The 23,661-nt window shown below is 41.2% G+C and overlaps 1 protein-coding gene across 2 annotated transcripts in view; it reads right to left on the bottom strand.

Annotated features, from left to right (window-relative positions):
• Positions 1 to 13,073: 13,073 nt before the first annotated feature.
• RFT1 (RFT1 homolog) overlaps positions 13,074 to 23,661 on the bottom strand; it is a 36,998-nt gene continuing 26,410 nt past the window's right edge. For both annotated transcript variants that reach the window (XM_060239924.1, XM_060239925.1), the window contains 4 exons: positions 22,333 to 22,477; positions 18,993 to 19,098; positions 15,030 to 15,279; positions 13,074 to 13,255 (listed from right to left, as the gene is read on the bottom strand). In XM_060239924.1, the coding sequence (XP_060095907.1) occupies positions 13,088 to 13,255; positions 15,030 to 15,279; positions 18,993 to 19,098; positions 22,333 to 22,477 (669 nt within the window). In that variant the 3' untranslated portion in view covers positions 13,074 to 13,087. The remainder of the gene's footprint in view (positions 13,256 to 15,029; positions 15,280 to 18,992; positions 19,099 to 22,332; positions 22,478 to 23,661) is intronic.

The following is a 23,661-nucleotide window of genomic DNA, read 5'->3' as shown; positions in this document are numbered from 1 at the left end:
TGTCACACAGTGGCAAAAAATTTTTATATATACACACACACTGTGGCTAATAGCCACTGATGGACCTCTGCTCCATATTTTTATCTAAACCCCTCTTGAAGGTGGCTATGCTTGCGGCCGCCACCACCTCCTGTGGCAGTGAATTCCACATGTTAATCACCCTTTGGGTGAAGAAGTACTTCCTTTTATCCATTTTAACCTGGCTGCTCAGCAATTTCATCGAATGCCCACGAGTTCTTGTATTGTGAGAAAGGGAGAAAAGTACTTCTTTCTCTACTTTCTCCATCCCATGCATTATCTTGTAAACCTCTATCATGTCACCCTGCAGTCGTTTCTCCAAGCTAAAGAGTCCCAAGCGTTTCAACCTTTCTTCATAGGGAAAGTGTTCCAGCCCTTTAATCATTCTTGTTGCCCTTTTCTGGACTTTCTCCAATGCTATAATATCCTTTTTGAGGTGCGGCAACCAGAACTGCACACAGTACTCCAAATGAGACCGCACCATCAATTTATACTCACTTTCTTCTGGTTCTCTTTTTAGGGGGCCTCAACTGAGGGTGTGTGTATCTGTGTGTGTGAGTGCAGGACCAAGAGAAAAGAACAGAGCTGAAAAAGAGAAACAGTCATAAAGACAGGCATGGATGGGGAGGGCTAAAAAACACCTGAAATTGATTCCAAGAGGCCATGCTTAAGGCTATTGCAGAAGATAGGGGGAAGGCAGGCTGCGGGGTAGTTGAAGTGTATGGAGAGGAGGGAGTAGTGGGGCTCTGATGGTGAAATAGAGGGAGAGAAAGAGGGAAGCTGGAGCAGGATGGTGATTTGGGATAGCAATTGCAAAATACTAGGAAGCCTAGGAATGCAGTGGGGGGGGGCAGGATTAAACCATACTTCACCTGATTCCACAGTCCTGGTGCTGGAGTGGCAGTGGAGCTCAGTTTGAAGAAGCTGAATTCCCTTATATATCCCAAATTATCTTTTGCTTTTGTCTTGTGACAATTTGAGACTACATTAGTGTTTTCTGCTAGTTTCCTGATTCACAGAAATTATTTTCTTGCTTAATGTTCATTTGTGGCGACAGCTGACTGTGACACGATTAACATAATGGATGACTATTTGCTTACAGGTGTTTTGGGGCTCCGGAGATGAGGTTTGCCCTTATGATTAACTCAGGAATGAAGCTATATTGTTCTCTTGGATGTATTAAAAAAGAAAATCCCTTTATGTCTTCTATACATTTCTCCTGAGACATCACAAACACTATTTCTCATGGCTGCTGGAATCTGAAATGATCTCAGTTAATCAAGATGCTTGCCTTTAAGATTAACTTTCTCACAAAAGAGAGCTTTACTTCACACCTTTGTAAGACTCAGAGTCTAATCCATGATGCTCCCCCCCATTGGCCTCTGTTCTCTGGCTCTAAAAGCAATGTAGATGAGAGCTTTTAGCTGCCCCCTTTTCTATTTTCTAGGGTGACCTGAACCCCTAGATGAATACGGGGGAGGGGGGTGCTGGTGTAACAAGGATCTCCTTTATTCACTCTCATAGGAGCATGTGAACATTTCAGCAAAACGATCCACAGGAAGCAAATTAACATGCATGCATGCAACAATTTCATTTTCCACACCATAGATATGCCAGTGCATGCTCCAGGAAGTCAGAACTAGCCATTGTTGACCATGGCTGCTTTCACATGGTGACATGAAAAGTTGCCACCACTGTGGAAGCAGCAGTGAGCAGAGTGGACACATACACAAGGACAGCATCCATATGCCAGATCCCTGCGCCATGTAACTGGTGTCCCTGCCCCTCTGCCATGATCATACAACTCAGCAACCTTCCTTCCCGCTTCTCAGCTGAGCTGCAGAGCTCAAAGGCATGGGAGGGGGAAGCCAATAAAAGGGCTTAAAGTAGGGGGGGAGGACTCTTCCACATCCCCAGTTTGGCAGTGGGGAGAGCATCAACTATCCACAACTGCCCTGCACTTTCCCTTCTTGAGTCAAAACAGAGGGGTTCTTTTGTTCGTTTTTGCTGTGCCTCATAAGTGAAAAATACAGGGGCCATGAAACATGCTTGAATAAGCACACTGTATTGAAGCTCTTCCAAGAAAGTGGGAGGACCCAGCTGGCCACGTGGAGCAAAGCCCTCCCACGGAAGTGTCCAATGTCAGAAAATGTTAGTTCGTATCTCACATTAGACACAGACTTGAATGTCTTAGGCAAGCCGCTAGTTTCACACTCTCAGCACAGCCACCTGCCACAGTATGTGGATAACAACACTGGTCTACTGTATACAGTAGGGTTGCCAAATCCAATTCAAGAAATATCTGGGGACTTTGGGGGTGGAGCCAGGAGACATTGGGGGCGGAGCCAGGAGCAAGGGTGTGACAAGCATAATTGAACTCCAAAGGGAGTTCTGGCCATCACATTTAAAGGGACAGCACACCTTTTAGAATGCCTTCCTTCCATAGAAAATAATGAAGGATAGGGGCACCTTCTTTGGGGGCTCATAGAATTGGACCCCCTGGTCCAATCCTTTTGAAACTTGGGAGGTATTTTGGGGAGAGGCACTAGATGCTATACGGAAAATTTGGCACCTCTACCTCAAAAAACAGCCTTTCCACAACCCCTGACACCCGCAGATCAATTCCCCATCATTCCCTATGGGAATCATTCCTCGAGGTGCATAATGGCTGTGGGGGTGGACCTTCCCCCTCCGGCCAGCTGGCTGGGGAAGGGGGGAAGCCTGTAAAACCAGGGGATCCCCCGCTGGAACCTGGGGATTGGGAAGCCTAGTATACAGCTATTGTAGGGATTACTGAGATAGTTATATTAATTACTTTGAACACATGAAATGTGCTATATGAAACCTAATTACTTTATAATTAATTATAAATCATTACAATTTCATTGCTGTTTATTTTATAGTTCTGTTGCTATTATTTTGATTATTATAAGCTGCCTTGATTTTTTTTTCTTGTAAAAGGAAAGTGATATATTTCTACAATTTAAAATTCAATAAAAATAAGAGAAACTAGCTGCATCTTATTCGGAAGCCTTGGACATTCTTCTTCAAAGTGTGAAGTGAAATTCTCCCAGCTTGGGACAATATAAATTCTTATTAATAAACAAGTCCAGAATAATACCAGGTTGTTTACTGAATTCTAGCTGCTCAGTATTTCAGCAGAACATAAAAAACATCAATTTGAAAAGAAGTTCTTGCTTCCTCTGCCTATTTTTGTACTGTAACTGCCTCAGCAATCTTTCCACCATTATAACAAATAACCCCTTGAGATAACATAATCAATCTAATGATCATCATGACCTTATATGCAGATACTTAAAATTCTCAAATCAAGGCCATGTAGACAGAAGGGAGCTTTTTCAACAAATTTCCCCCCCCCCCCAGGTTTACAGAAAAATCTGACACCCAAGGGGGAAAGGAGAGGGTTAAAGCCCCCCAGACAGAGGAGCATTTATTTGTGCATGCACACACTATGCTCCTCTATTGGATCCATTGGATCCTGGCAAAGATGCTACAACTGAGTAGGAGGAGGGTGGGCACAGTAGTGGGTGGTGCATGTAGATGGTACTACAAAATCATAGGGAAACGGAGCCTCTGCAGTAAGCAGGCACTGCCCAGGCAGACAGTCTGGTTGATGTGGCTGGCCTACCAAGCAAGGGGGGAAGATAAGCTAGAAAACAGAATGGGTGAGAGGGTAGTCAGTCAGTCGTGATGATGGGGATGGAAAACGTTGTGGTAGTATGGGGGGGAAGGGTATAGAAAGGTGGCTAGGGGTGGGTGTCAAGAGGACAGTGAAGGAATTTCCTCATGCATTTCTTGCAGGTCACTGTTTGTCAATACAGCCCCATATGGATACTTAAATACAGATACTGGAACCATGACCAGACCAGACCAGACAAGCCATATCTATCTTCAAACATGAAAAAAAGCTCCAGCTTGCAGAAAAACCTAAAATCTTTTTTTTTTAAGGGCAGTTAAACTCACCAAAAATAGAAACAGTGCTGATACCTTTACAAAAGGAGATCTCCATCTCATTGCAAGGGTTGCTAGGCAACCACAGTATTGCCAGCCTTCAATCCTTGGTTTATGTATTTATTTAACCTCAGAGATGGAAGGGACCACCAGGGTCATCTAGTCCAAACCCCGGCAATGCAGGAACTACAACTGTAATAGCCCCAACAAGCAGATATCCGATCAATACTTAAAAACCTTCAACAACAAAGAATCCACCACCTCATGACTGTTCCAGTATTGAGTACACCTGACAGGAAGCTTTTCCTCAAATTTAGACAAAACATCCTTTGTTGTAGTTTATATCCATTAATCTGAGTCTTGTCATCCAACATATCCGCCCCATCATCTGCATGGCATTCTTTTAGTTATCAGAAGGTAGCTATCACCTTGCAAGTGTCTCTTCAACATAGAGATTCCCAGCTCCTTCTACCTCTTGTCATAGAATATGGTCTCCAACCCTCTCACCTGCATTGTTGCCCTATGCTGGACTCATTCCATAGTATTAACATCCTTCTAAAACTAGTGCCCAAAACTGAATACAGTACTGTAGGTGAGGTCTAATCAAAGCAGTATACACCAGCACCAATACAGTGATCTCAACACAACACTTCTGCTAATGCAGCCTAAAATCACATTAACCTTTTTTTAAATCACCACATCACACTGCTGGCTCATATTAAGCTCATCATGGCTCACTAGAACCCCCAAATCCTTTTCACAGATGGTTCTACACAGTCAGGTTTCTTTCACCCATCCAATGGTTATATAATGGATTTTTGCTAACCAGGAGCAACATTTTACACTTCATGTTAATCCTCAAATAGCTATTAATCCATGTTAATAAACTTCATGTTAAACTTAATCCTCCATCCTATCCAAATCCAGTTTAATCCTGTTTCTATCCTCCAAGATTTTAGCTACCTCACTCAGTTTAGTATCATCCATAAACTTGATAAGCAAACTCTAAACTCCCTCATCTAAGTCATTTATAAAGATGTTAAAACAGCACTGGGCTCAAAGCAGAACCTTGAGGCACCCCATTTGTCACCCCCCCTCCAGATTGACAGGGAACCATGAACTATCATCTTTTGAGTACAATCTACCAACCAGGTCTAACAGTAATGGGGTCTAGACCATATCTTATCACAGGAGTGGCCAACGGTAACTCCCCAGATGTTTTTTGCCTACAACTCCCATCAGCCCCAACCATTGGCCATACTGGCTGGGGCTGATGGGAGTTGTAGGCAAAACACATCTGGAGAGCTACCGTTGGCTACCTGTTTTATCAGCTTCTCAACAAGAACATCATGGAGCACCATGTCAACTGATTTACTAAAATTCAAACCAATCACATCCATAGCATTCCCCTGGTCCACCAAACTAGTGACTCTATTGAAACGAGAGATCAGATTGGTCTGACAAAACTTATTCTTATTTTGGATCCTCACTGGAGACAAAGGTGGGTATAAATGAAGTAAATAAATAAAGCTGAAGACATAGAGGTAGATAAAAGGTTAGCTGGTGTGTGGGAAGGAAAGAAGGATTTGGGGACAGAGGATATATGGGCTGCTTGGAGAAGAGAATACAGTGTGGGGAATGGGATATAGAGGGGAAACAAGTTCTTCTGGATTCACCGCTTGTAGTATGCAAGAGATAAGAAATGACTGTTCACTGAATACTTCAACATTTTTTACTCTTGAGTTGAGCAAAGCCTTGAACTTTTCTGCTGCAGGTTGTGCAGTATTAACTGGTCTTTCGAAAGGACCAGCATTTTAGATGCACCTTAAAAATAAGGTGTAGAAACACCGTGCAAAAGCCAAATGGTTTCCATTTGCATCTCTACTCCAAGACCAGCTAAAAGCAAAGCTCAATAAAATGTAAACACCATCATGGTTTAACTGTGTAAAAGGAAACACATGCAAACAATAGGCTTTATCTGAACAATTTCCTTAATGCAGGTTTCTTAATTTAGCTGTTAAAAGTGTTTCATAAATGAATCCATTTTGTCCATTATTGTTGCATTCCCTTGATATTTTATGACTATTCTGCTGAAAACTAAAGCAATATAGTGGAACTGATTGCCTTGAAATAATGGAACACTACCAGAAGACACAAATTAATAGAAATCTTTCCCCCTATTAATTTCACATTCTGAAACAACATCCTTCCTGCCATCCTTAATATTTAATTAGCAAATGAGATTTGCTATTATTAAGCCCAACTTTCTTTTCATACATATGGCGCAGAAATGGCAGTCTGGTAGTTTATCTAAAAAGTCTGGCATCAAAACACTTGGCTGATTAATCCAGCCAAATCATTATGTGAAATTTAAGTACTCATCCTTCTTTTCTGGCTGCCGCTACTCTTTGGCCTATAGCCTGCCGCTCTCCAAAACCTCTTTACCTGTCTACTTCCTTCCTTCCAATAGAATATTAGTCTTGCATCATAAAGTCCGTTTTTGTCTCCCTGTTTTTACCTTCCCTGTTCTATTCTCTTTGCTTCTTTTTCTCTCCCCGTTTTCTCCATTCTATTCTTTGCTTCTTTTTCTCAATCTACCACCTACCCTGTCACCAGGACTTTTTTTGTAGAAAAAGCCCAGCAGGAAATAAAAAGTCCACCAGGAACTCATTTGCATATTAGGCCACACCCCTGACATCACCATTGTTTCTGCAAAAAACCCCAGTGTGGACTCATTTGCATATTTAGGCCACACACCCTGACACCAAGCCAGCCAGAACTGCGTTCCTGTGCATTCCTGCTAAAAAAAAAAAAAGCTGCCTGTCACATTCTTCATCCACTTTATAACTTTATGTTTTTCCAGTTTAGTTCTTCAGACTTGAATCAGCACTCCTGCCTCTGCCTATAACCCATCCTGTAAGCAAGTACTTACCCTACTAAATATGGTTTCAGCATCTATGGTTAGTAGCTTTCTGCTCAGAGATATAAATGCTTGTGACTGTTCTGTGACATCACAGCAGCTTAAGTAACAGTATATTCTGCTCATGATTCTCAGGTTATTGTTACCAAGAATCAGTTTTTGTTCTTGTACATTTTAAAAATGTACCAACCAGATGGTAACATTTCAAATGCATCTAGAATTTATCAGACTTTTATCTATAATATTTTATAATAATTCTCTATAATATTTATCTATAATTTACAGAATTTTGCAGAAATAAAATCAATGTATTCTTCTCCAAATACTCTGGTTGCATTTACACATGACAACAAACTATGGTTATTATAGGGGCAAAATTTGAAAATATTTAGGCATGCATACACACCATTCTTTCTTTCTCTTCTAGAAAAAAATCAGCTTACAAATCACTTTCACAATTGCTACAAAATTTGTTTTCATCCAAATCACAAAATGCAATTTGCTCTCTTGCAATCCGCTCTAGGATTAAAACTGGTTTGGTATACTGATTTCAAGGCAGGAGAACCAACCATGGCTTGCAATTTGAATGAAACAAAAAAAATTGGGCTTTACATATAGGAAACTATATAATTTTCAAGCAGCCCACAAGGGGAAAAGAAGAAGAAGGATGAGTGGAAGCCCAAAGATTTTCAGGGCTAGTTTTTGTAAAAAAAAATTAGTTTGCCATTACATATGAATGCTGTTGTGCTAAATCAGACATCTTTCACTATTGTAAACGTTCTGAAGTCAGAAACAACTATACCCATGTAAGATATTCAACAAGCTCAGGCCTGTATAATTCCCCACTTTAGAACTTTGGGGAGTTCCTGATTTTTGCATTATATCCACAAACTGCTAGACACTGCAGAACCATGAATGGAGTCACAAACAAGCTTGCACTAAAGGTGGCAAGGGGTGTGTGACATTAAATGCTCAAACACTTTTCAGATTGCAGCCCACATGGCTCCTGACCATGAGCATCTACCATGAGGATGACTACTGATGTAGTTCAGGGAGTGACAGAAACCCCTTTTGCTCTATTTGCAAGATTAAATAATTGTAGCGGAATTACATAAAGTAGATTGGTTTGCCCTTTATTACAAATAAACTGACGCAGGAAAACAGTAACGACATCTTCGATCACATTCAGCTATACGTAAAGATACTGTAGGATTCAAATGATTTTTTTTAAAAAAAACCAAAGCTTCAATAACAAATGTAGATTGCATTAACAGAGACAATTAAATTAACTCCAGAGGAACAGAAAAATTGTCTGCTGAAGCAAAGAGGAGTCCAGGTGCATTAAAACAAACAAATTTAATGTAACAGATTTTCATAGGCAAAATCATGCATAAAATTTATACTTAAAAAAAACCTTTTGATTGTAAATCACAACACACAGGCAATGGTCCTCCCAGGGCTTAACAGAGATTTTTTTTTTAATCTCAGTACACTTGCTAATGTCATTCAGTTCTCGCATTGTAAATTTTTATTATACTGCATTCTAGGGATGCCAGACCCCAGGGGTGGGCTGGGGATCCTCCAATTTCAGGGGCTCCACCCCACCAGCAGCCAGCTGGCAAGCAGGGGGAGGAGGAGACCCAGTCCACAAGAGCCACCACCAGGCAGCCACCATTCTACCTCCCCTCTTGCAGGAGCAGGAGAGGGGGCCACCGATCACATCTCCGGAATCCAAGTGGAAAATTCACCACTGAAGTTCAGGAATGCACGGCTACCACTTTTTGCAAGCAGTATTTAAAGGTTCCCTTTAAATGCTGTTTGCAATAAGCATGGGGGAGAAGTGAAAACTCCATGGTGAATTTGGTGCTGGAGTTCAGGCACATGCTGCCCCCACTTCTTGCAAGCAGCATTTAAAGCAGGAGTCGGGAACCTTTTTTCTGCCAAGGGCCATATGGATATTTATAACATCATTTGCGGGCCATAAAAAATTATCAACTTATAAAAACAGTGCTCCGCCAAGGGAGAACGATTCAGGCCGGCAAAATTAATACAAATAATTGTTTTTCTATTTGAAATCATGTGGGGAAAGCCTAATCTGGCACACACACATACACACACACACCCAGCCCGCTGCCCTAGCCAAACGCATAGGTCCAAGGTTTCTTTGTAGAAAAAGCCCAGCAGGAACTCAGTAACATATTAGACCACATACCCTAATATTAGCATATTAGGTCACTCATTCATTAGCATATTAGGCCACAACATCTGGGATAATCAAGTGCAAACTGAACTGTGGCAGTAACTTTTCCAGGCCCTGCAGCAATTCTGGCCAGTCAGCCAGGCCCCAGGGAAGCTGCCGCACAGTACATCTGGGCCCTGTGATCCCTGCCTGGCCCTGGGGAGGCTGCTACACAGCACGGTTTGGCCCCACGATCCTCGCTGGCCAGCCAGGCCCCAGGGAGGCTGCCACATGGCTCGGTTCAGTCCAGCAATCCCCGAGGGCCACACCAAGTGACCTCAAGGGCCGCATATGGCCCTCAGGACAGAGGTTCCCCACCCCTGATTTAAAGGGTCTCTTTAAATGTTATTTGCAAGGGGGCGGGACATGCCTAAACTTCAACAGCAAATTCATTGCTTGGAGTTCAGGTGTGCACCTTCCCCCTCTTCTTGCAAACAGCATTTAAAGGGACTTTTAAATGCTGTTTGTAAGAAGTGGAGGGGGGAGGTGCCTGTACTCCAGCAGTGAACTCACCGCTGGGAGTTCATGTCTGCCAGGTGCCAGTCCTCAATGGGATGACATCATTTCTGTGTGACATCACTGAACTGGGGACATCCCCACTCCCTCCAGAAATGCCTCCCAAAGTCCCCCACTGGGGAGGAGGCAGGACCTGGCAATACTACTGTATGCTATTTGCTGCTATTTATTGCCTTAATCCAATTTTAGCTATATTTGCTACTATTCACAGATCATCTTACCATTACCCCAGGGCTTTTCGGTAGCAGGAACTCCTTTGCATATTAGGCCACACACCCCTGATGTAGCCAGTCCTCTAAGAGCTTACAGGGTTATTAGTACGGGGCCTACTGTAAGCTCCAGGAGGATTGGCTACATTAGGGGGTGTGGCCTAATATGCAAAGGAGTTCCTGCTACAAAAAAAGTCCTGCATTGCCTTAATCCAATCTTAGCTCTAACTGGCCCTTTCTAGCAACATCCTCCTCACTCGCTACATATTATGTAGTGGTTGGTGACTGTTTCAATGTATCTGAAGAAGTGTGCATGTAAGCAAACTTATACCCAGAATAAAACTTTGTTACTCTTAAAGGTGCCACTGGACTCAAACTTTATTCAGACCAAACACCCGAAATAAAACACATCATTTATATCCACTTTCCTTCCCCTATGGTCTTATCACATTGTTCTCCCCTCTGTCACTTAATCCTCACAGCAACCTCATGAGGTAGGTTATATACTTCTTTATACCCACCTTTCACACCAATGGGGGACCCAAAGCAGCTTACATGGTTCTCCTCTCCTCCATGTTAATCCTCACAACAACCCCATGAGGTAGGTAGGTTAGGCTGAGAGTATGTGACTGGCTCAAGGTCACCAAATGAACTTCCAAGGCAGAGCAGGATTCAAGCTAGTGTCTTCCCAAGACCAGTACTTGAACCATTATACCACACTGACTCTCAGGTTAGACCAAGAGATTGTGATGGGCCCAAGGTTACCCACTCAATGACAGAGCTGAGATTTGAACACATTTGTCTCAGGTCTTGACTGACAGTGTCAGCTCTCTTAAACTTTGATTGTGATTAACAAATTATCAACAAGGCAATATCAAGAATGTGAGTACAGTGAATGGATTAGTCAAAATTATATTTTCATACTATTGCCACATAAGATGATTTCCTAGGGACTTTCTTCTCCTAGCACAGGGGTGGGGAACAGTGGCTCTCTAGATGTTTTTTGCCTACAACTCCCATCAGCCCCAGCCATTTGCCGACAACTCCCATCAGCACCATCTAACATGTAGCGACTGGCAACCTATAAAACACTGTAATATTTTTCCATATTTATTAACTTGCTCATTCTTAACATGAAATTGTAATACTTCATCCAGTTTGGGCCTTAGTGCTTTATGAAAAGCTCAAGACTGTGAACACATCACTACATGCAGAATGGAGGATTTCGATCTCTCATCAACTACCATAGCCAACCATGTATCCCAGAACATTGCCAATGGAGGACCTGGTAATCCTAAAAACTATACTATATTCCCATAACTCCAAAAAAATCCATAAATCCAAAAAAAAAATAATCCAAAAATAACTAATCTACAGGAATTTGTTCCAAGTCTCTACAGGAATTTGTTCCCAGTCTCTGTATATACTCTCTCGCACAAGACTTTAAAACAGAAGTACCCTTGATATGGTATCCACCGGCACTACGGCACCCACTGAAATCTAAGGTGGCACCTGACAAATGTTTTCAGAAAGTGAGTGGGTGGGCCACTTTTGATTGACGATGGGGTATCTAAATAGATCTGCATATTAAAATAACATTGCTTCAGCAGCAGCTCCCATCCATACTATTAGATTTATTCTCTGCCTCATTCATGTCTCCGTGTGCATTTTTAAAATTTTCCCATACATGGACTTCATCTGGGGGGGGGGGTTGGCTCCACCTCCAATTGCAGTCATTTTTTAGTTGTGCCACCACCTTGTACCATAATTCCAACAGTACCCACAGGCTGAACAGGATGGGGTTGAGGACCCTTCTCTAAAACGTTATTTTCCAATGCACTGGTATACAGTATCCTTCAAATTTCAAACAAAACAAAACTAACTTTAGGCAGATATACTTAAATATATACTATTTAAAATAAAAACCTTTGTAGTATTCATGTACGGAAATTTAAAGTGACAAAACTCCCACAGGACTACTCTTAAGGCTCTGCTACCCGTCCTGATATTTTAGACCGTATGGTTTCACACAAGAAAAAAATGACTTGTACATAAAAGGGTTGGAACACTTTCCCTATGAAGAAAGGTTAAAATGCTTGGGGCTCTTTAGCTTGGAGAAACGTTGACTGCGGGGTAACATGATAGAGGTTTACAAGATTATGCATGGGATGGAGAAAGTAGAGAAAGAAATACTTTTTTTCCCTTTCTCACAAAACAAGAACTTGTGGGCATTCGACGAAATTGCTGAGCAGTCAGGTTAAAACGGATAAAAGGAAGTACTTCTTCACCCAAAGGCGGCTACAAGCATAGTCAGCTTCAAGAGGGGATTGGATAAAAGTATGGAGCAGAGGTCCATCAGTGGCTATTAGCCACAGTGTGTGTGTGTGTGTATATATATAATTTTTTTTTTGGGGGGGGGCCACTGTGTGACACAGAGTGTTGGACTGGATGGGCCATTGGCCTGATCCAACATGGCTTCTCTTACGTTCTTATAAAGGAAATAGATTTCTTCTAAGATGCCTCTATATAACTGATAGATCTGTAACATGTCAAGTGAAAAGTATTTTTGTGAGGCCAGAGATGCTCATCAAATCTACAGGAATTTTATCACTGCAATATGAGTGCCCTATGACACAAGAAAATAAATCAAAATTATTCCAAAATAAACCACATTCTAATACTCAATTATGTTTGAATACAAGAAATTTTAGACTAAATCTGGTACAGTATGTACTTAAGCTATTTTTTTTCTGCTCAGCTAGACATAAATTTGGGAGCAAACATTTTAACAGCTGTCAGTTCTACACAGCAATTAGCATGATGGGTATCTCATGTCCCCAAAATGTTTTGCAGATGGAATATACAATTAAAATGGCATCACAGTAGTGATACACAATATTCACTTGCCACTGGCTGGTGTCAACCATGATAATGCAAATAGTATGTAAATTATGTATAAATATACAATTCAGCAATAACCCTCAGCTTACAAAGTTACTTGCTCTTGGCGTAGTTTTACAATTTGAAGTAAAGCTGTCAGTTTAAATTGCTTTGAACCTGAAATGTCACCTTGTTACCAAATATTAGGCTTCACTGAAAGAATTCAAGATAACCAGGATAAATTTATGACCCTTATACATTAATCCCCAGGTATATTTATATAAAATCTCTGTAACAAACATATATAAATACAAAGGACTTTTCTGCTGATATTCATTTTATTCCTTCTTTGGTATACTTTGATAAAAAGTGTGTCTTAACAAAATGGATCAGCTTGGTCTCTGTGAAAAAGATGGTAGCCAGAGCTACTATGAAGCAGAGTGCTCCCACGGCAACATGACTTAGTCTTGCCATCCAGCCCTTATCGCAACACAGGAATATCTACAAAGGAAGCAAATTTAAATTATTATTCTCAGTGTTAACACAGTTTAAGTAATCTAATGCTTCTCTTCACAGAAATACTAAATGGTTTTTGCACAAACAGTTTTTCTTAGCAAAATTTTACAAACTTTCCATGCAACTATGGAAGAGTCCAGTTCATCTTATCAGTAATAAACAGATATAATAAACAGATAAATTCGACAATGTATACATAAGGTATATTTCACGGCTATATATACACATACTGTTCACTTTTTTCCACTTTCTGTGCACTGTAAATTTGACTTTTTCACTTTTGTTACTTTAATCTATTTATTGCATTTATTCCTTTCTTTTATCGCAGGGGTGGGAACGCCATCCTGAGGGCCATTTATAACCTGTGAGATCACTTGGTCTGGCCCTCAGGGATTGCTGGGCTGAGCTGAGCCATGTGGCGGCCTCCCTGGGGCCCGGTCAGCTGGCCGGTGAGGATCGTGGGGCACAGCTGTGCTGTGTAGTGGCCTCCCTGGGACCTAGCTAGCTAGCCAGGATTGCTGCAGGGCCTGGAAAAGTCACTGTCACAGTTCAGGTAAATTTCCCCCTCATTTCTTTATTTCCCTTTCTTCTCTCTCTCTGTGGAACCCGAGTGGTGGGCATTGTGAAGGACTGCTGCTGGGGTATGTGGGTGCCTTTAAAGGTCTGCTGGGAGCAGCTGCAGTTTCTGCATGAAGGGAGGGAAGGACGGGTGGCGGGGAGCTAGCTACCACCAGTTCAGTTTGTATTTGATTATCCCAGATGGTGTGGCCTAATATGCTAGTGAGTGTGTGACCTAATATGAAGAAGAAGAATTGCAGATTTATATCCTGCCCTTCTCTCTGAATCAGAGACTCAGAGCGGCTTACAATCTCCTATATCTTCTCCCTCCACAACAGACACCCTGTGAGGTGGGTGGGGCTGAGAGGGCTCTCACAGCAGCTGCCCTTTCAAGGACAACCTCTGCCAGAGCTATGGCTAACCCAAGGTCATTGCAGCAGGTGCAAGTGGAGGAGTGGGGAATCAAACCCGGTTCTTCCAGATAAGAGTCCACACACTTAACCACTACACCAAATTGGCTCTAATATGCTAATATTAGGGAATGTGGTCTAATATGCTAATGAGTTCCTGCTGAGCTTTTTCTATCAAAAAAGCCCTGGACCTAGACATTTGCCTAGGGTGGCAGGCCGGATGTGTGTGTGTGCACGCCAAATTAGGTTCTCCCCATGTGACTTCAAATAGAAAAACAATTATGTACATTAATTTTGCCGACCTGAATCATTCTCCCTCGGCGGAGCACTTTTTAAAAAGTTGATAATTTTGTGTGGCCCTCGAATAATGTTATAAATATCCAAATGGCCCTTGGCAGAAAAAAGGTTTCCTACTCGTTTTATTGTGAGAATCATGGTAACCTACAAACAGTCCCTAAGAGGTTTATTGTTAAATTTTTAATCTGTACATATATTTTTATTGTATTTATCAGAATTGTATTTAAAAGTCAATGTTAACCACCCTGAGCCCCTTATAGGGGAAGGGCAGTATATAAATAAACAAACTGCCCAGATCCAAACCTGCCTGGAGCTTCAGCAAGCTTGCTATAATTAGGCATCCTCTGATCATACCCAACATACCCCGTAGTTTGTTTAAGAGCACAACAAAGCCAATTGCTTTTCTACTCTGCATACAGCTAATATAACAGCAGCAACAACAATAACAAAAATTTGTCAGAAATGTATTCTAATAGGATGAAAGCAACACCCACCTCTGATACCGTTGTGACCACCCCACTGACAACATAAACAAAAATCAGCAATGGTGAAATAACTAGGCCCTTTAAAGGTCTGTAAGGGCTGTCTTCAAAGTATCTGTAGATATAGTGGACACTGTGTGTTATTCGGATTCCCATGTTGAAGCAGTTTGCCAAGATGAAACCTATGCTGCCTTGCCAATGGGTCAAGAAATAGGACATGCACAGAAATACGAAGGACAAAGCAAGCATGACAAAATTATACCTAAAAAGAATAAAAAATAAGGGAAATGGGTCATCCAGTTCAGCAGGAATCTAGTACATATTAGACAGCCTTGTAATTTACTAAGAGGAATGGGATGAATTCTTTTGGAATTATATGTGCTGCAGACCTATATAAGTATTGACAGTTTCAAGGGGGCATTAAATATGCAATAAGTGGTGTCACACAGCATGGGACCAAGAAGGGTCTTCTACTGACTGCCACCACTTTGGTAAGGGTCTGCGTGGGAGGGCCCAGAGCACCCAACCACCCCTGTATCTTCCTTTTTAGCATGCTCTGTCAGGCTCTCTCAATTACACAGCAGAGCTACTGAGCCAAGTCTTTCTTCCTTCTGTTGCTGAGGCCCCTCCCCCTCTTGGTCTCATGGGGAAGAAAGGAGCCAGAACGTCCTTTGCCCAAATCCGGCCCTCATAACAAATGAGTTTGACACCCCTGCCTAAGATCTCTGCCTTCCTACTCAGAGGGACAAAAAGGATCCTGGGAGATGTAGGCCCACCAGCAACTCCAATATAGGCTTCTCCAGGCCTTTCTCATTGAGACTCAAGGCAGATTACACTGTGTTAGTCGATGCAATCAACAGGTTGAGACATCTAAGAAGCAATGTAATAGGACTAGGATTACAGCAGTCTTAAACAAAGAATAAAGATATATTGCTGCAGAAAATAGCATTACCTAAGTATAAAATCAAAGGAGTAATGGATATAACAAAGAGAAAATACATACTATTTATAATGGTCATAGGTTTTTTTAAAACATTGCTTTGGCAAGAGCTGCCACTACAATTCTAGGATCTTCACTTCATGATTGAAGGTAATCTGTGGCAGCCATTTTGTAGCTGATTTTGCCTCTTTAAGCAGCCATTTTGTGTCCGGGCCCACTATACTGTGTCCGAATTCCAAAGGTGCCTACAGTCAAAAAAGCTGGGGACCCCTGCTATATACTATACCCATACACAAGTCCATCCCTTTTATTTAAGTGTATTACTGAACCATTTTATTATAATATAACCCTATTGCTTTTATTTAAATGTTCTACCAGACAATTCTGTTTTACTTAGTATGTGGAATGACAAAAGAATGGAAAGCTTCTTGACTACCACAGGGAGGCTATTCCGCAAAGTGGGAGCCTCAACAGAGAATTTAATTGATGGAAAATATTATTCAGAATCACTTCTAATCCCAGCTCTGAATACAATTTCACTGAAAATGACCACAATTTTTCCTTCTCAGCTGAAGAGCTCATGGCAATTCTTCAGGACATCATGTCTCATTAAAATTACATTATGCCAACTAGAATAGCTGGTCTTAAAAGAACACTGATTATGCTGAATATTGAGAAATGATTATTTGGGTCTTAAGTGACTGTCAGTATTTATTTTTCTGTCCTGTGGAACTGAGCTTATAACAGCATCAATTAATGTCTCAATCAAAACATATACAAATATTATCCTCTCAATATATGTACATTTAATTGATTAAAATGCTTTGCCATGGCACAGTCAGACGTATTTATCCAAATGTGTTTTTTCCACCTTCAAAATAGTTACTGCGTCTTGACTCACAATCATACCATGTCAAGGCAGTTTCATTAGCTTACAAAAATACAAATACATAGGAAATGTGAACTTAAACCTAATTCATGAAATTGAGGATGAATTCAACATTATGCTCTTAGACTACAAAGCTGTAAATCAGCAAGGAGGATACCTTTGCTAGTGTTGTAGACATCTAACAGCCTTAAAAGTGTATAATATTTGACAAAAACAAACTTAAAATGAAAGAACCTCACTTTCAATTGCACAGTGACAGCAGTTGGCGAATTGCACTGTGTTTTCCTAAATAGGTAACTCAGTATCTCAAAGGAGCATAGAGTTTGTTTTCAACCAGTCAAGTTTTTCATGAAGGCAATTTAGATTAAGATGAGGACTTTAAATCTATACAGCTTCTTCAGCAACTGCAACACAAACAGCAACTAACATTGGAGCATCCTCCACTGGAGGTCCAGGTCCTCAACTGAGGTCCAGCCATTTAGGTGATGGACAGCGCCTGCTTGCTATTACAAAAACTGGAATATGGAGTATTGAAAACAGTTTCATGGAGCCACCTAACAGGTTTCTAGGATAACACACGTTGGGCCTCTTTTATCCCTTATCTCCACCAGTGCTGCACCTAACATTTTAAAACCAATCCCCCTAACACACACCATCAAAACGAATTCAAAATAGAGTTAAAATATGTACAAAGGCATAAATATAGCAATTAAACTATTATACAGGAATAAAAACAGTAAGCTCACTAATAAAATTAAATTTAGTTTTCTTTTGTCAGTTTTAATTTGTTGGGAGAGGTACAGTATTCACTGGAGGGGCTAAGAGCAGGGACATGGTCCTATGTTTTCAAAGCCTCTACTTCAAATAAATAAAATATCATGAAATAAGCCTGTTCTAGCCTGAAAACTAGCGACATAAAGACCTAGTTAACGTCATTTACCTCTCTGTATTTAAAAAGAAGCATACCAATGCCTATTAATACATTATCCCGGGAATCCGCAACTTGGTGCCTAAGCTGACACCTTTCCTGACGCCTGCCAAATGTTTTTAGAAAATGGGCAGGGTTTTTGCCCATCAAGGCTTCTGCAGATTTTTAAAAACACTGCTTTGGTGGTAACAACTATCACAGCATAAGGACTGTGTGATGGAAGATATGCTGCATCAGCTATGTTGTGGCTGGCTCTGCCTCCTGTGGTAGCCACTTTGTGGATGCACCCACCACACTGTGTCAGAATTCCAAAGGTGTCCACAGGCTCAAAAAAGGAGGGGGGCAAATATAGGCCTACAACTAACTGAGGACCAAACTAGATGAGACACTGGATGTTTCATGACTGGAGTTCCAAGTGAGTTTTTTTTAAGAAAACTCCACAATTGTAAGGAATGTGGGTCCCAGATTCAGATTGGGAGTCTGAAAGCAATGAAGTTAAGCCTTGACCTCATTTTGTGCTATCTTTCCAAATTCCAATCAGAAATGGAAGAGCTACTACATTCCCTGCCGAGACAAGCTCAGATGTATATGTACCTATATGTTTCCTCTAATAAGGCAAATAGGTAGCTCCGCTTCAGGTTGAGAAAAAAGGTAAGAGGCTTAAATCCCTGTTCCTTTAACAGAATTCAGGTTCTGTGTTCCATATAGCTGCATTTTTTAAAAATAAAAAACAACCTTAGAACTCAGTTTGGCCTTGGCATTTAGGAATGGACCATGGTATCATAAACATTATCAGCCCCCCTCCAACCACTACTGAGGTTTGAAGCATCTTACAATCAACACCTATTACAGAGGTATCTCAAAACTTAACTTGGTAACTAATCAGCATGAAATCCAAAATACTAATTAATTTCAGGAACATGTGTGTGTGTGTGTGTATATATACACATATACATATACGGACTGCTGAGCTGAATCAGACTCATGGCTGTTAGGAAAATCATAGGCTGGTATGTAAGGAAAATGTTCAAACATTAGTTAGAACTACCCACAGAAGTTATTCCTTTTTCTATACATGGGATGTGTCAAGCTATGCTCACACAAATTATTCAGTGGGATGCATTTATAAAGAATTTGATTCAAGCAATCATTTCAAGATGCAAATAATATGTACATATATAAAAAAGAAAGTCTAAATATAATACAACAAAAACCCACCTGTCTACTTCTTCTTTACACATCGAAGCAAATGCAAAACATTCTGTTACCCCATTAACTGCAAGCAGTAAGACATATAGGCTATAACAACGCAGGAGGCTTGGACCTGAGAAAATATTGTGACAAGTGGATTAATAAAGTGAAATCTCATACTGATCTTTGTGCAGTAAGGCAAAGAGTGCTATTAATAAATTATAAATGCATCAGAGACGGTCGAGTTATTGCCCAAGCTATTCAGAAATATATCCTAGCTAGTGCAATACAGTATACTGCAGGGTTTCCCAAACTTTTCCCCCCTGTGGCTTGGTTATTTTTACACTTCTCCTTCATGGCCCACTAAAATTTGGGGGTGGGGCCAGGAGACTTTGGGGGTGGAGCCAAGAGACAGGAAATGATGTACAAACATGCTTAAAACTCTTGCAATATTTTGTTTAGGAAAGGTAGGTGAATAGTGAGATTTTGCAATGCAATTTTAAACATAAAACATAAAGAAAAAGCACAAGGATCACACAGCAGAAAACTAAAAATATAAAATGCTCTCAGCCTGGGAAAACATGAAATGGCAGGCAGGCAGGCAGGCAGGAGAAGGAAGGAAGGAAGGAAGGAAGGAAGGAAGGAAGGAAGGAAGGAAGGAAGGAAGGAAGGAAGGAAGGAAGGAAGGAAGGAAGGAAGGAAGGAAGGAAGGAAGGAAGGAAGGAAGGAAGAAAGAAAGAAAGAAAGAAAGAAAGAAAGAAAGAAAGAAAGAAAGAAAGAAAGAAAGAAAGAAAGAAAGAAAGAAAGAAAGAAAGAAAGAAAGAAAGAAAGAAAGAAAGAAAGAAAGAAAGAAAGAAAGAAAGAAAGAAAGAAAGGGTTGCCTTCCGGTGCCCTTCCAGACATTGTAATTGTCCTGGAGTGGGAAAGGGAGAGAGGAGGGGGGCAAACTAGGCGTTCGCCTCCCCCCCATGTCATGCCTAGTTTGACCCCCCGCCTCCTTCTCCCTCCCTTCCCCACCCCAGGTCAATTACAATGTCCAGAAGGGAGCTGCTCAGGGCCGTGTAAAGCCCCCCCATCACTTGATAGTTGGGGAAAATGGAACTCACTCAGTCCAGCAGGCCAGCAGCAGCAAGAACCAACCCCGTCCTGAAAGGGCTCCACCGCTGCAATGGGTAGAGCCAAGCCCCATAATTGGCCCCTCCCTCCGCAGGATCAGAGGGACACCGCAAGGAAGCTCAGGTCACTTCGGCAGGGCCAGTCTGATTGGTAGTTATTTGAAGATTGCGCTGTAGGAAGTGAGGGAGGGGCAAAACTCCTCCTCCTCCAGCCTGCTCTTCAAACAACATTGAATCAGGCCCTGTAGAAGCAGGTAGGGCCTCGGAGCCTCCTCTGATCGTGAGGGTGGGGGAGGGGGTGGAGCACAGCTCGGCACTGGGGAAAGGAAGGGAGGGAACGGGCCCTGGTGGTGGCGGCGAGCTGAGTCTCGTTGTGCTGTGGGGGGAGTGGCGCATTGCAGTGCTGCTAGGGCTGGGGGTGTCAGAGGGCAGGGAGTGGTAGCCCAGTTGTAAACAGGCCATACTGCATTTCAGAGAATATTAGTATGAGAAGCAAAATAACTGATTAGGAGTACAATTGTGACTTTCCCCTTTCCTAATGGAAAAAAGCAGTATAGAATGAATGACACACCTTTAAACTGAAATGAGGTCATTTCACTAAAATATACTTAGGAAATTACTTTCAAAGGGATCAATGTTAAACATTTTGTGTTTCCCAGTTACCACTAGCCCTAATCTCTAAGCCTTTGAAGCTAATACTCATGTTTAACAGAAAGCTCTGCAGTAGAAATAGCCTTCAGTGCTGAACAGTTTGCTTTTCAAAAATCTATCATGAGCCAGATGGTTGCAGCTTATCTGCATATAATTAACAAAATTAAACATCATTTTCATGAACCTGGCAGATGCTAAAGTATAGTTTATTGACATATTGTAGTACTTCCAAAATTAACTTCTTATGTATCGATTGAGCCTTAACAAATTGGTGATAAATGAGCTTTAGAACAGATGCTGCTGTCTTGTATCATAAGACCAACGACCCACCTAGCTTGCTACTGTTCACTTCTACTGGAAGCAACTGGATTCAGTCTTCCCACTCTAAATCCCTGGGCGTGGAGCAACCAGAAATGCAATACAGAATCCTGGACAAGCAAACTATATCTTTTACCTTCCCTCTCACCAGTGCTGAGAAACCACAATTACTTGGGGCTTCTGTTTGCTCACTAATTAATATATTCACTTCATACAACTACAAATGTCAGAAACACATGGGGTAAACTGGAATCATTAGCTGAATTTAAAAAACAAACAAACCTACAAATATATATATTGGGAGCTCTTAACAATTTGCTTTTCAGCATTCTGAATAATTTGGTGTTAAAAAGGTAGTCCCCTATCCAAGCACCAGTCGTTTCCAACTCTGGGTGACATCACATCATGACATTTTCATGGCAAACTTTTTATGGGGTGGTTTGCCATTGCCTTCTCCAATCATCTACACTTTAACCCCAAGAACTGGGTACTCATTTTACCGACCTCAGAAGGAAGGAAGGCTGAGTCAATCCCCAATTACAGATAATTTATAAACATATAGCACTCATCCTGATTCAGTTACTAATCCACAAAACAACGAACTTTCTTATAACTTCTAAGTTAACTCAAGAGCCTTTGGTGAGTGTCGCTGTTCAAAGTTTTTCAGAACTCCAAGTACATAAAATGTATCAGATATCCTAATTCAAATATTTGTTATCCCTCTCAATTAACTCCAAGGGTTTGTGAGGTGGGACTCCCCTCTGCAAAAATCACACTGATTCTTCTTCCACCAATTTACCCAGAATAGAGATCAGTCTATTTGGCTTGCAATTCCTCAGCACCATTCCCCTAACCTGGATCACTTTTTTAAAAATGCTGTTAAGTTTTTATTTTACACTCTTCCAACAGAGCATCTGATTTTAAATTATATTTCATATTATTATTAGCAGCTTAATAATTTCAAATTTGAGTTCCTGAATTCTTAGATTATGTTCTCCTGACCCAGTTAGTTTTTACCCTAGCATAACATCTATTCCTCCAACTAGCAGTCTAAAATAGAAAATTAACATTATGCAAAAGGGTTTCACTGCATTTTTCAAAGAAACAACGACATTTTAGAGGAGGAGGAGGAGACGGAGGAGGAGGAGAAGAACTTTTAAGAAGTATATATCCCATTCTGTAAGTTTTTGAAGAAGCTATAGTACCAGGAGTACTAGAACCAAGATGGTTATTTTAGAAAGGCATTTTTTTTCCTCAAGAAGACCAAAATCATCAGACATTACCTGATCCCAAACTGAGCATTGAACCTCCATAAAGATCCAGAGCCAACTGGGAATAGGCATAACCGAAAACAGTAATCGTCAGGCCAATCAGAAGCACTAGTTTCAACAGTAATTCTAGAACAGCTGCTGCCATAGAGATATCATCCTAGAAAAAGAATTGCATTCATTAAGCATATATAACACAAACAACAGGCCCCGTTATTTGAAAAATAATATTTTACAGTACAATATTTTAACCTGGCTAGTTGCTGTCAAATTTATAATAATTAACATGGACTATTTTGTGTCTCAAAGTCCAAATATTTTTAAACAGAATCCACATTTACAGAGTAAATGAAATGAAAGTTCTGATTATTTTTTGCAGCCAGTCTGCACAATATTCCAATGCAGTACTGCACAGAAGCCAAAACGATAGATTTAATTATTCTGCACAAATCTGTGCATTAAGCAGAAGATCAGGAAATAAAATCACCTTCTAATGCATAAAAGGAAATGCATTTGATTAACTATGAAATATATAGACTTCTTTGCTTTGCAGAAAATAAAACAATGGACTTAACTGTGAAATGGAAAACAGCCTTAAAATTATGCCTCACTCTGTACGCAGGGCTTAAGCAATTTGTGCACAGCTTCTTCTGTTGGCTGGAGATGGACAGCAACTCATGACTTGCCAAGCTACTTTTGCAGTCCTTTCCAAACACATGCCCAATTGAGAAATCTTTAGGGCAGCTACATGGGCTTCAGCCTTCACCCTTGTGAGGCAATATAGACTGGATAGCTTTGCCTCTAGAGCCACAATGCAGGCAGAGCATGGACTGGGGTCCACCTCCAACCAATGGAAGAAGCCTTCTAAAAATAATTTATATAAGCCCTGACATGGAGCAAGGAGGATCAGGAAGTAAGTGATGTGAAAGACCTCTACCTAAGACCCTGGAGAGCTACTACCAGTCTGAGTGGACCATACTGACCTTGATGAACCAATTGTCTGATCAAGACAGTTTCATGTGTAAACAAATAGCCCAGACCTCAAAACCAAGTGCCATTGATTTGAATCAAATAAGATGGTGACAGTGCATCTCTTGGCAGTGCACCTCTAACACTGGTGCCAATTCTTAAGAGCCTCGGTGTGCTTCTGGATGCCTCCTTATTGATGGAGGCCCAAACCACAAATGTTGCCAGACTTGTGCTCCTTCAGCTGCACCAGTTCAGGCAACTAGCCCCCTTCCTGTTTCACCCTGACTTAGCCACAGTAACCCATGTGAAGGTCACCTCCAGATTAGACTACTGTAACTTATTCTACACAGGGCTACCCCTTGAGACTGACCCAGA

Source organism: Heteronotia binoei, chromosome 5 (genome assembly GCF_032191835.1).
Source record: "Heteronotia binoei isolate CCM8104 ecotype False Entrance Well chromosome 5, APGP_CSIRO_Hbin_v1, whole genome shotgun sequence".
NCBI classification, from domain to species: Eukaryota; Metazoa; Chordata; class Lepidosauria; order Squamata; family Gekkonidae; genus Heteronotia; species Heteronotia binoei.
This window is presented reverse-complemented; position numbering and strand designations above follow the sequence as displayed.